At 41.8% G+C, this 13,679-nt stretch overlaps 1 protein-coding gene across 8 annotated transcripts in view; it reads left to right on the plus strand.

Moving 5' to 3' along the window:
- Positions 1-4,499, plus strand: part of LOC146315512 (transcription factor COE3) — an 85,037-nt gene extending 80,538 nt beyond the window's left edge. For 4 of the 8 annotated variants that reach the window (XM_084735459.1, XM_084735460.1, XM_084735461.1 and 1 more), the window contains exons 14-16: positions 317-502; positions 935-1,102; positions 2,258-4,499. In XM_084735459.1, coding sequence (XP_084591585.1) covers positions 317-502; positions 935-1,102; positions 2,258-2,289 — 386 coding nt within the window. In that variant the 3' untranslated portion in view covers positions 2,290-4,499. The remainder of the gene's footprint in view (positions 1-316; positions 503-934; positions 1,103-2,257) is intronic. The other 4 variants (XM_084735463.1, XM_084735467.1, XM_084735464.1 and 1 more) reach the window with 1 other exon arrangement.
- Positions 4,500-13,679: the final 9,180 nt, after the last annotated feature.

Raw genomic sequence — 13,679 nt, forward strand, 5'->3', positions numbered from 1 at the left:
GTCCACAAAATATGAAAGTTCCTAGTAGTAGCTTTAATTAGTCCCTTTAACTGCTTATATTGTAGGTGAGGATGGAAAAAGTGAATATTGAGACCGTCTCATAACCAGTTTGAAAGTCCTTGTAGAAGCTCTAAGAGCCACATTCTTTTCTTTATTAAACATCTGCAGCATGTGCTGATATAAAAATGTTTGATTGCAGCATTATCGTTTAGTGTAATCAGTGAACATTTCCCTTGTAAATACTGTACAGACGAAAAAAAGAAAAGAAAAGAAATGAATGAATTTCCCTTTCCATCTCCCCAACCGTGTTTTTCAGTGGGCTACAGCCGGAACACCAGCAGCGTGTCCCCCCGGGGCTACATCTCCAGCAGCACCCCGCAGCAGTCGAGCTACAACACCGTCAGCAACAGCATGAATGGCTACGGCAACGCCGGTATGAACCTGGGAGTGCCAAGCTCCCCTGGGTTCCTCAACGGATCCTCTGCCAACTCCCCATATGGAAGTGAGTAGCTTGCCACTATCGCACGCTGTAGTAGCACTAAGCTGCTGCTGATTTAATTCCAGCTCCCACATTCGTTTTCACTTCTATGAATCACTTCTGACAGGGTTATAACATTATTGATGGTGATAATATATTACTATTCATTCACGGGGGCTTGTTTGGTTTTAGTACTTGGGAGAACACACGCATGTAGCTCCGAGTAGAAGGAGAAATCTTCGTTTTTATGTGTATTTCACCATATGCCACCTGTATTTGTTCAACCGGACAAGATGTTGATGGTAGGGGCCTGTGAGTACTGATCGTGTATCCCCCCTGGCGGTAATACTATCCTCGCCTTACCTTAACTGCCCTCTCCTTCTCCGCCGCTACTCACAGCACGTTCTCACTCTCTTCCCCTCCCTCCTTCCTCTTCCCTCCCTATCGTCTCCGCAGTTAAACAAAAGAGCGCCTTCGCCCCTGTGGTCCGACCCCAGGCCTCCCCACCCCCCTCCTGCACCAGCGCCAACGGCAACGGACTGCAAGGTGAGCCCCCCTCACCCCCTCATCCCTTCCCTACGGACTACTGGTCAGATACCGCTGCTCAGGCCTCTGTCCGGTTTGGTGAGGGATTAATCATTACAAATATATGCATTTTGACAGGCCAATTTACACCTTTCAACACACACGCACAAGCACACGCACATCATGCAAGTACAAACATACACGCATACATCCTCGTTGCCCTCTCGTACAAATGATCCCCTCCGATGTCGCAGGAAAAGACCTTCCCCGAATTGTTTTAGTAATTATGTTTATTAGGTTTTGTGCATGTGTCATGACCAACATGATTGCTTTGAAAACAAGCTTAGCCGTAGTGTGTGCCCCAAGATTAATAACATTGGGCTTAATGAAGTGGGAAATTAAAGTTCATCTTGCTACACGTTCATACTTATTAATACATGTTGTGCAGAAATTAATGAGCAATGCCTTGCCATCATCTGCGCTGGCAAACTTAAAAGCATTTCAACCATGACTCTACAAATATACTCAGAGCAATATAATAATATATCATCCCGGCACTTCACTAGTCGCCTAATTGTTAAAACGTGTGAAAATACTGAATATATAAACTCTCAGGGTGAGGTACAGTTGCTAATGATATCCTAAGCAGATGGTCTTGGTAAAATAACGGAAGCTACCTTTGATCTTGCCTAATCTCTCTGAGATAATGACGCAGAGGCACGACGAGGGGAAACGTAGGACTAAAGTGCCGTACAGTGAAGGATAAAGAGAAAAAGGAGGCGATAGAAGGAATCTGAGGGGAGTCTAGTACTGTAGCATTGTGGCATTGTGGGAAGTGACCGTGTTGTTGCTCTGCCGTCACCACGGCCGCGTCTCCTGGGAGTCTGGGCCACTGTTTGCCATTACCCCAACGCCAGGAGAAATATCACACATAGCAAGACTGGCATGCTGGGGGCTGAAATGTCAGAGCAGGAGGGAGGTTTTCAAACTCTCCCCCGTTAGGAGGACGTGCAGCAGCAGCAGCAGCAGCAGCAGCAGCAGGCTGGCGGACACGGCAAACACTCACAGGCACATACGCAAACAGCCACATTAAGGCATACATTCACGCATCAGATGGCTGGACTCACACACATGCACCAACATAGACACATGCATGCACACACACACAAGATATTAATAATTTTTCAAAATTTTTCCAGAGCTGTTTTAGCCCAATAAACTGATCTTTTTGTCTCTTTTCTCTGTTTTTTGCAGCCATGTCCGGCCTGGTTGTCCCTCCAATGTAAATGCACTTTCATCATCTCAAGCACCAGTCTACACACTACCACTTCACAGGACACCCCCTCAGCACACAGCGAAACGCTGGTGTAATGTATAGTCAACCGCTTGTTCTGTTTTTAAAGATGAAGAAGAAAAAAAAAGAAAAGAAAGATTTTTTTTTTCTTTTAAATGACTTTAACCTGCAGAAAAAAAAGGATTTCATGAGGAACAATATTTTTTTTTCTGTGGGATTTTTTTGGTTTGTTTATTTTTTTTTCCCTCCCCCATTTTCTCACCCTTGAAGAGGACACCGGATGATGAAAGGTTTATTTTGTATACCTTGTCGGGTTGCGCTTCGGCCTTGGATATGTCCAATCAACCACACACATTCAATACTGGAAGGGACTCTGTGGACTCAGCATCTGGTTGTAAAGTAAAAACACTGATGTACAGTACATTTGCCAATGAACTTCAGAAATTGTTTTTTCTGTTTCAACTCTCTTTTAATAGATTCACAACAGTTGTGTGTCTTTATAATGTGACTTTTTGTATTTTTATGTGTGAGAAAAATACACAGGGGCCAAGACAGTTTGAATTTCAACTGGAAAATATATGAGATATATAATGTAGAAAATTGATCATAAAAGTACAACAAATACGAGTAAAAAGGGGCGGGGGCTGGGTGGGTAAGGTTGTATCATGTTTCATTCCTGCATTTTAACTTAAATTTTGTAATTTATTGTAGCTAGAACTCATCTTCAAAAGGAAAAAAGAAAAAAAATCCTCTTTGATTCAACAAGCACACTGACGTGTACAAAAACACTGCTCTGTTGATGAATATGATGTACTTCCATGTCTAGAGCTTCCTTTTAAGCAAGTGTGTTTTGCCATGTTTTTCAACTTTTTTGCTAGCACTGTATATTAATGCATTCCTAGGCTACTGTGAAGTCTGTTTCTTGTTGATGAGGAGCAGTCTCCCCCTACTAGCTCCAACTCCCTTATGTGTTTTATATGTGGTTAAAAATTGTAGACTATTGTGATATTGCCAAACTTGTGCTAAATATTTATACATCTGTCTTTTTCATGTTCTTTTAGATCAACAAAAAAACATTTAAAAAACAAAATTAAAACCCATTGAGAATGTAGGAGTATAGTAGTTCATTGTCATATTTCTGTTCAAACACACACTTGCGCTCACTGAGGGAAATTTTGTAACATATCAACTATAAATAATGTATTTATCTCTGAAATTTTGTATATTGCTTTTCATTATGTATGTATTAATCGTCATGCCCTTAATATAGTGATGCAGCACAGATAATTCAGCCAAGAACTGTTGCCTTCATTTGTTTTCTTTTTGTATTTGATGAAATGCAATGTGCATATATTTCATGTGTATCCTCAAAAATTTGTGTTACTCCGTCAAGACTCTCTGTCCATTTTTTAAAGGGGAAGTCAAACTTCATTGTTTATTTTTATATTGATTTTAAATTATCTATACAGACCATTTTGGAGAAAACTTTGTTGGTTGTATTGTCAAATAAATTGTTTGTGACCCATATGATAGTTGTTAAGATCCAATAGAGACTAATGTGCATGAGGGACAACCTTGGAGATAAAAAAAACACTCCATTTGTGGTTGTATTTTTTTCTGTTTTGTAGAATGTATAGAAGTCATTTTTACTCACCACTTATGACTCTGCCACATAGCTTACATGTGTTTACAGGGAAGAAAAATTTAAAAATGTCAACATTTGGAATGGAAACAGAAATGAATAAGTGATGTTTTATTAAAATTTTCAGTAAAAACACAATAGCTCCTCAACTGTGGACTTCTTCAGTTTTAAAGTACAGTTTGGCTGGCAGACAAACTGACAATCAGGACAAAAGACAGTAGAAACTTCTGAGGACAAACCTGTGATTCGTCTGTAAGTTGTAGTGTTTAGACTTTGCCATAGAGATAATTGTTTGAAACCTGTGGAAAAGTGTAACATCCATAAAACGATGAAAACTGCTCTTTACTCATATTCTTTCAGCAAAGCACTCTGACATTGTGACATATTCCTTACTGGTCTTTGTATCAGCATATCCTGCATCTGTGGTGCCTCAAAGGTTCATTGTAGTCATTCATAAACAGTGCAAGCTTTTTATTCAAAGCACCCCAAATGGGGCTCATTCAAATCCCTCATTTCATTGCATTAAGCCACCTAGTTAATAAAGAATCAATACATTGAAAGAGCAAGGTTATCCTTTGTCTATAAGGGCTGGTATCGTTTTGAACCTCTTATAGTTTGAGCGCTGAAAGGGGGGCCACTGTGAAATCTATACTCATCAAGTGGGTCAAACAGAGGGATAGAAGTGTTTGAGGGAAGAATAGTGGCTCTCCTTAAAAACAACTGAGCATCTTATCTGGCATCCTGAGTGGTCGCGCACAGCAGGTCACAAAATGTCAATTTCTCATCAAGGCAACATTGTCCGAGGCCACCTCTTCCTCTAATGCACAATTAAACGACAGCAACCTGAGTGCCAATCAGCATATCACAGCTTATTATGTCAGCCGGCATGCACGGATCTCAACGGCACGGGCAGAGATAGTCCAGGAGCTGCTGATAGCGCAAAGGACAGATACACTCAAAAGAGCGATTTAATTTTCAGCTGCGATCGCCTTGTGCTTCAAATCATTCCCTCGATAATCCAATGTGTCTGATAACAATAGCCACACATCTGCTTCCTGACATTGCATTATCTGTTTCAGATACGCGTACACAGGTTTGGATCTATCGCCCTGCTCACTGCTGTCTCTTATTCGATGGCAAAATGTTGAACAAACTGTACATTTATTTAGTCTTAACTGGCCAATAAATGAAACCAAGGAAATATCACAGAAACAACAACCAACTGAGGAAAAAAAGACACTGGTTTGCACCAAGTCAATCTAAGATTAGTTCTGGAGTTTAGCAAAACAAGCTTTAAAATAAGGAAATTCAGATTTAAAATTAAGCAGAGTTCTGTTGCACAGTGAAAAACTAATGTCAGTTTAGTAAATCTAAGTTATGTAAACTGAAATTAAATACAATTTAATCAGTGTGGAGATGCTTGCTCACCTAAATTAAAATAAATAAATGAATGAATAAAAAATAAATTTGAGTGCTTTTGGGACCTAGCCAGTAAGTATAAAAGAGGAGGGAAAACCATTTATATCAGCTGCTCTGTATCCCTTAACAAAATGTTGCATTGTTTGGTAGCTAGCTAAAAATTAAAATAAAAATGTTATATTGTTTGCTGGCTAGTTAAAAGTAAAAAAGGCATTTTATTGTTAAAAAAAAAAAAGTTATTGTTAGTCTAGTTAGCCTACTCAAGTTGGTGTGACAGAGAAGCTCTAATTTCTCTTCCTTTGTGGAGAACTTGTTGGCCAAATTATCAGTTGAAATGAAAGAAAAAAGAGACGCATCATAAAACTAACTGGGTTGATTCTGTTCTTTTACTTACTGGATCACATTTTAAATTGGAGTCTAACATTGTGGTGCAACAGATATTCGACTTAGGTTTAGAGTAAAAACGAACATAAGTTTAAATTTAATCTTTCTTCATTTTAAGCCACTTTAAATATTCGGTGCATCATAATTTAAATATTTAAAGTTAAATTTAATCAGGTTTAAAACTGAATCCTTTTAAGTGCAATCCAGTCATAAAGAACAATTCTGAGAGTAAAAGTGTGATAAAAAAACAACAACAAGTTTGCTCAGTCGTTGCCAGGTTTAGGAGCTCCGATGCCTGGCAGGCAGGCAGGCAGGCTGGAGGTACAGTATATTGTCTCAGCAGGTTTCTCTGTACCCAACGAGCAGCTACTAGCTCTGCCACACCACTCAATCATCGTGAGAGCCTCTTTATTGGAGAACTCTAATGGCCACCCTCCACCATGATCTTAATGTGTGCATTAAATATTTATAAATCCTGGGTCAATAATGCCCCATAACCAGAGCCTGACAGACCCCCACCATACCATGTGGCTGCCTCCCTCTCAAACACAGGCAAAGGTCACGGGGTCACGCAATCAAAAGGGAGCGAGGCTCGCCACATCCATATGTTGCCACTCTTATCAAGACTTTCCTCAGTACTGGTTATCTGTCAAAGGAAAGAAATATTGAAAGCAATATCGATCTTAACTAGCCTTGTGTTGCCGAGGGCCACGCTTCAAACATCTGCTCTTGCATTGTTATATTTCAAAAAAAAAAAAAACCCTCCTCTCAATAATATAAGCCTGAGCGGTAATATTGAACATCTCTGTCTGACGCAGGCTGCCTGAGCATGACAAATAACCACGTTATTAACAAGCATCACCAGAAGATTTTTGTGGAAGTTGATCCACAGTGTGTGCTGGGTATTTCTTAATTAGTGGTGGGTTAATTGTGCAGCCTGGCATCTACGTGGGTGACTCTTAACGTGAGCACATCCCGGCTGCGCTCCTGTGCTGTTCAGGTGAAAGATTGTGCTCCGGTGATAGCGCACACAAAAGAGCGGCTGGACAATGAGCCAGTCAATGGAGAGCTCCAGTTGAAAGAGCCACAATGGCCGTGCATGCTGGGAATTGGGCTGGATGATATAAAGGAATGAAACCTTCATTGAGGCCATGGAGGACACGCATTCAGAAAAGAGGTTTTGTTTGCTCTTTATCAATCTGCCGTTTCCCATGAGAAAAAACAATTCACACTGACCTTAAAAAAGGGAATATTACCTTACGCACCCACTCCCTATGTAAGTCTTATTGAGGGGCTTATACATTCACTTTTAATGAATGTTTATGTGATCATACCTGTGTGCCAATATGTGTACAGTGCCAAGGCAGGCCACAGGACTAAAAGGTGGACGGTAGTTTATCTTCTCTGCAGTGCTGAGAAGTACTTTTTTAAGGATTTGCTCTTGGACAGACAGGATTTGTGTAACCGCTGAGTGATGTGTTTTGTGAAGGCAAAAAAAAAAAAAAAAAAAAAAAGCAGCTCCAACTCTCGTCAAGTTTATACATGAGTGGGATTCTGCTGCTGTGACTCATAAAAACTGCACAAGCAGAGATCATAACTTTGAGATGACAATGAATCAAAATATGGAGTCTGACCTTTTTTTGAACAATTCCACATTTGAATCCAAACGGGGACTCTGACCCTTAAAAAAACAAAAAAAAAAAACAAAACAAAAAAACAAAAAAAAAAAAAAAAACAGTCCCACATTAGCACAGTCTCCTGTCTGTGAATCGGTACATCAGATAAGACACTGCTGCTCCCCTGCTACTATACACTGGGAGTCAGCTTTGCAAGGAAAACTCTAGATCCTTGCAAAAGATTTCCACTTCACTCACTGCAGTCAAGGAGGATGAGCAAAGTATCCCAGTGCTTCAAAATCCATTAAACTTGTATTTGGGTGTCATTTGATACTTCATCAATGTTTCAGTGCATTTCAAACCCACAAACGCAGGATTTACCCCCGGTAGAAATACAGTATTCACTATATTTCCCTTCTATGAACTTCACTTAGTCCAAAAATTACACTGTAAAGATCGCCTGGTCAGGGAGCGTTAGACTACTACGGTGATAAAATAATATCACTTGAACTGTATTTTCTGCCACAGCCTCCGCCACATAGAGCTCCTTTCATAGCACCCCTCTGTAGTGCTTTGTCCAGTAGTTCTGGGTATGATATCATCTATTAATAATGTATTGGCAATGGATTACATAAAAAGGGACCAGAAATAACATCCAATATTCATGCCCCCTGAGCTTGACTGTGTCCAATCCGTTTGGCCCATAAAACCTTAGCCCCATTTCCATATCCGCTGTGGGTCACGACAGGTCTGCCTCACAAAGGCTCACAGAACAGCTCAACTCAGGAAAAGGGCAGTAAAAATCGGGTGGATTTCTGAACCCTTATGAAACAGCCCCCCTTTGGAAAAAAAAAAAAAGAAGTGAAAAAGCCCTTTTCCGATTTGAGCGCCTGTGAAAAACCTGGTACTGTATTTCCCTCTTTAATTGTGCCACTTGAGAAATTGACGTGCCTCTGAAACATGGCATGAATCTCACAGTTATTGCAGTCCCCTTGGCAGGGAATGTTGATACAACATCTGCATGCTATAGAAAGTAATGGAAGTAGCAGAGGTGGCAGCTGCAACTCTACAGGAAGTGTGCCATTTTCAGGCAGTGCTGCTGTGAGAACCACTAACTGCCAGCCTGGTCTTGCAGGCAGCTCTGATTGCCAGGACACTATGACAAACACGCAGGGGCTGGGAGTGTTGCATCCTGGGGGATGACAGCTTCTGTTTGATTGTCAATAAGGCTCATTAGCAGAAAAAATGGAGAATGCGAAAAGAGATTAAATGGCTTGAGACAGGGTCCCCCTCATGTTTCATTACAGGGGATTTATCAGAGCCTTTATTTCATCAATTCCAAGAGAAAAAAGAGAAAAAGCACTTATTGCTTCCCCTGAAAAAGAAAGAGTTTTGCTTCATTTATATTTATAAAAATCTACACATCTCCAAGCGATTCCATCAAAACAGACCCAACAAGTGCTAATCAAGTCTTTTAAACACCATCCACACCTTACACAAACCTCCTCTCCTCCCGCTCCGAGCGACTCTCATCTTAAGAACAGTGGCGGATGTTTCCCTCCATCTTAGGGAGGAACGGCCAACAAAGCAGCGTGTAAGGGCCTTTCCCTGAAGAGTCCTTGTCACGCCGCGCCAAACCTCTGTGATTATCGTTGTTTTTGCAGAGAGTGTCCATGCCTGCCAATACCGCTGTTCCATAAATGAATTTGGCCCCTCGTCAACGAATTACCTAACACGCAGAACTGTGTATGTGTCACATCCAATTCCAACTCACCGGCTTTGGTGGTGTGTGTCAGCTGGAGGACTTAATCATCAATCGTCAATCATAATAAGCGAAGCGCATTGATAGGGCTCCTTTTTTTTCCTCCTCTCTCCTACACAGTTAAATAAAGTGTAAAGGGAGAAGTTAAAACTGACCTTGTTAAATCAGGACCACAATTTATATTCCTAATTTAGTGTATGGATTAATTAGTCTTGTGTGTGTGTATCAGTTTCCATGCGGTGGAGCTTAGGCACCATATCTGCTTTCATAAGGAAACTCTGGAATGATATCTATCAGTCTGATCTTGATGTTTTTGCTCAGAAATGGGCTTTGCATGTTTTTTAACTGCACACTTTTAATTAATGCTTAATTGGATGATTTATAGAGAGGTTTTCTTCCAACATTAGATGCTAATCAATAACCCAAATCTCATGTCATATAAAATTAATCAGTATGACCTGGTATCAGGCCTTAAAGGAGCAATATGTTAAAAAAAAAAAATGTGCGTCCAAACATTAGTACTGCAGTCCAAATAAGGAGCTGAAGCTTTAGATGGTGCATTAAATAGGCTGAAATCCTATTTAATATATATCTTTGAAGCAAGTAATTTCCCCCCAGCCCCCTTCTCTCCAGACCTCAGGAAACTCAGGCAGGTTGCAGCAACACTGCAGGAGTGCAAGACAAAAGTTGAAGAGCGGTTTATAGTTGTCAACTGTCCTGACAACAAAAGCCCACTGCTCTGAAAACCCACACTCTAGAGTTGGAGTTGTTGGAGAGAGCCTGCTTGTGATGACCCCTGGTGTCATCTGGTGCAAAGGTGATTAGGTCATCTCAAACACCTGTGGCGCCCAGTGTGTTGGGCTACTTGAGTCCTGGCGATAACCTTATCTTCCTCCCTGCTTCCCCACAGGTACCTAACGTTTTATGTCATTTTAGTTATCCTCATGTTTTGTTTGTACCCTACAACAGCCGCACCCACCAATTCTACAGATGCACACCACACACCACTGACCCCACTGAATTTAATGTCCTTACTGTATTTAATTTCGCATTTTTATTTGGTTTAATTTAATTAAACAAGATATCCTTTGGTAAACATAATCATGGTGTCTCTGGTTGTTGTGGACACTTGGGAAAGGTCATAACTACTAGGGACTCGTCCTGAATGCCAGACTCTATTAACATATTATTAATTTTAACTGTTATATTGTCCTTCTAAAATATCATTAATGATTTCTTGCAACACATAAATACACACTACCTCATTCAGTGAAACATTCAGCATTAAACAATAACAAAAGTTACAGACCAGACACCACAGCTGTAGCGATGTGGTCAGAGAAGTGAGGATTTCAACTCAGCATGTTTCCTTAATCTCTGATGACATATCATGGTCATTTTATGATTTATTACAGTGAACATATTACAGATTTCACTTTTAATGCAGCCACACACACACATATACACACACATGTAACATGCTAACTGGCAAAGCATGCATTGTGCACAAGGCTGAGGAATCTGGCTCATATTTTCCCTCTCCCTGATCCAATCCACTCCTCTCCCCCGTCATATAGATCGGAGTCTGCGGGGGCCAGAGGCGCTGACAGAGCCCAGATGCTCCCAGTCTGTCTGGGGGACTGGGGAGACTGGTGCCATGGGGTCCTGGAGCCTCTGAAGTGCCGCCCCCTCCGTCAACATGACCAAGGCTAGACCTGCACTTTCTCCAGGCTGAGACACTCTCCTTACCACGCTGACAAGCGCACTGCACAGTCACAGATTGATACATGTAGGGATACGAGGCTCTCAGGCACCCGCTCTCACGTAATGTATGGCCGCTCATCAGCCGGTCCTAATTAGAGACCCCCAAACCAACACTGGAGTTCATAAGGTTACAATGACACACTGATACAAGGTTACTAACGTGCACACACTGACATGCTGGTACCTCTCAGGGTTTCTGTTACTTTCTCATTTAATCCTGCTGCATCTCATCATCACTGTCCTAAACTTGCTCATGAGGAGGGGGGGGGGGTCTCTTTGTTCTAAAGAAACAAAACAAAAAGAAGAGGGCCCCCATACGAATCCTCCATCCTCCCGCTTTCTTTTTCTCTCAAAACACAAAGATCATTACAAGAGCATCAAAGTATGCCATGTTTGAAATGATATTTCTCTTTGTAGTTGTGGCATAGCGTGGAGTGTGTTGGTATTAGATGCTGCTGTGGCAGCTGTCGTGGCTGGCTGCGCGGTGCCTCGGTGTCAGGGCCTCCGAGGCCAGGCTGTCCCGGCAGACAGACAAGAGGGGGAGGAAACCTGATAGTGCAGCCAAGCCCCAGCCTAATGTCTGTCTATCCAGCTATCTATCCCTCCGTCTATCTGTCTGACTGACTGTTGGACACTGCCTATCTGCATGCCGGATACTCCTCTGGCTTCCCAGCAGCAGTGCACCGCTTGCAGCTGAGTTGTTCCAAAAAGTTTCACTCTTTTTTTTTTTTTTTTTTTTAAGTGTACAAACTTCTCAGGAAGAATAAAAGCAGCTATTTATGAATCACTGATATGGCTGCAGGATTAACTTCTGCAGGGTCCCCACCACTAAGCCTGCGACTTGTACCGAGGGGTGCAGGTTGTGTTAGAATTATGAGCCGACATGTATGAAGAGCAAGAGATGGAGGCGCAGGGTGTGTTTGTATTTGATGTGGGGGCAGAAAATTGCTCTATAATGAGGAGGGGTGCCAGGATATGAGATGGGAAGTGGGGAGTTGGAGACAGGATATAAGTTATGAGAAAGGAAACTAATGTTAGGAAATGCAGAGCTTGTTGTTGTGGCTGTATAAGCTAAAATGTATCTTACTACTATCGGCCATGATTAATACAGCTCGGCCAGGTCAGAACCCCGCACCGATGCTACGAACGCCACCAACCACATCCCCGCTCTTTCTGGGGCTCAAATGAGTGTGTGTCGTATGTGAGGGAGAGAGTGTGTGTGAGGGGGTTAATAAATGTTGAATCAAACGCCGCACGAGACACTCACACTCCTTAAGGGTTGCCCATTAGCGGTGTGTGGGTGCATGGGGAGTTTATCAGTGTCTGGGTGATTTATGAAGTCAGACTCAATATCATCCACTTCACCCACACACATATGGACATACACATGTGCACACACCAACACGCATGGCCACATGCTCTCTCCCTCTCACATACACACACACACGTGCATGAGCATGCAGCACATGCACCCGTGTAGTTTCTCTCTGAAATGGAGGCAGATATTAGGCCAAAATTAAAGGTTTCACAGAGATTAACAGTGCGGATGATGAGATCGTCTCAGCCTCTTTTAATCTAATTCCTTTTTATCTCAGAGCCAGCGTGATACGGAAGTGGTGCACATGGTGGAAATACAACCACAAAATAATACAGACATAATAATAACACTGCTGCTAATGCTGATAAATGCTAAAATGCCATGAAAATGTAAGAAAATACAAGGTGTGAATTATTTTAAAGGGATTCCTTGGGTACCTCAGCAATTACATGGTCAATTACTGGCAGCATGTCTGCAGCTTTGATGCTGGACTTGTTTTTTAACATCAACTCCACAGACATCAGTATCTCTGGTTGCTAAATTCGTAGCATTCCTTAGAATTTACTTAGCCACAAGCAAAAAAGGAGGGTGCTTACAGTGCACTTCAGAGTGCGCCTGGCTTAAATGGGACCCCTTGTGGCTGTGTCACAGCTCCCTTCGTTAGGGGGCTGACTGTAGCCTGTAGTCACCACAGGCATCATTAGCCCTCTGTGAAACCACAGACTGAGTCTCATTCTTCATCTGCCTGTCTGCTGCCTCAACATCTACGCCGCGATGGTGCTCCAACGGCAGAGGAAAGCGAGTCCAGCAGCACGGCGAGACAGCTGCACCGAGCTGAGCGGATATAAGAAATTCAAAAATGCAGCAAAGTTCAAATGTATTCAGCGAGTGGGCCACTTGAATTGGTTGTGCAAAGGTTAGAGCTGGGGTTATTTTTGGAGGGTGGATTATTAGGCTACCTGGGCTGAACAGAGGAGGAATAACTATGGGCAAGTAAGGGTCACTCTGGAGCTGCACTAGGCGGTCAGGAGAATCAAGAATTTAGTGGAAAAAAAGACTAAACTGTCAATGTTACAAGAGATCATCATGAGGAAATGTGGAAAATAAAAAGTGCTGGACACATTCAATTAAAGCTAAACTGATTTTTCTGAACACACACCACCACTGCTGCTCCCCTCTTCGTACGCTCTTTTAAAAGAAAGAATAATTCATCCCAAAGGGTTTAAAGAGGGTTGTGATGAAAATAAAATAACATATAAACATTTAAGTCACAGATTAAATGTGCAGGATGAATTCAAGGTTGAAATGTTGATTTCTGTTTCCCGTTCTGTACTGCCCTCTAATGGAAAACACCACTCAGAAATAAAAAAGGAGCTCTGACATACAGAGAGCTGCAGTGAGGAGAGAAGACATACAGCATAATTAATTATGAGCTGAACTGAGCTGAACGTTACATGGAATCAATTTTAAAATTAAA

This window comes from Lutjanus erythropterus, chromosome 14, assembly GCF_056507025.1.
Source record: "Lutjanus erythropterus isolate fLutEry1 chromosome 14, fLutEry1.hap2, whole genome shotgun sequence".
Classification (NCBI taxonomy): Eukaryota; Metazoa; Chordata; class Actinopteri; order Lutjaniformes; family Lutjanidae; genus Lutjanus; species Lutjanus erythropterus.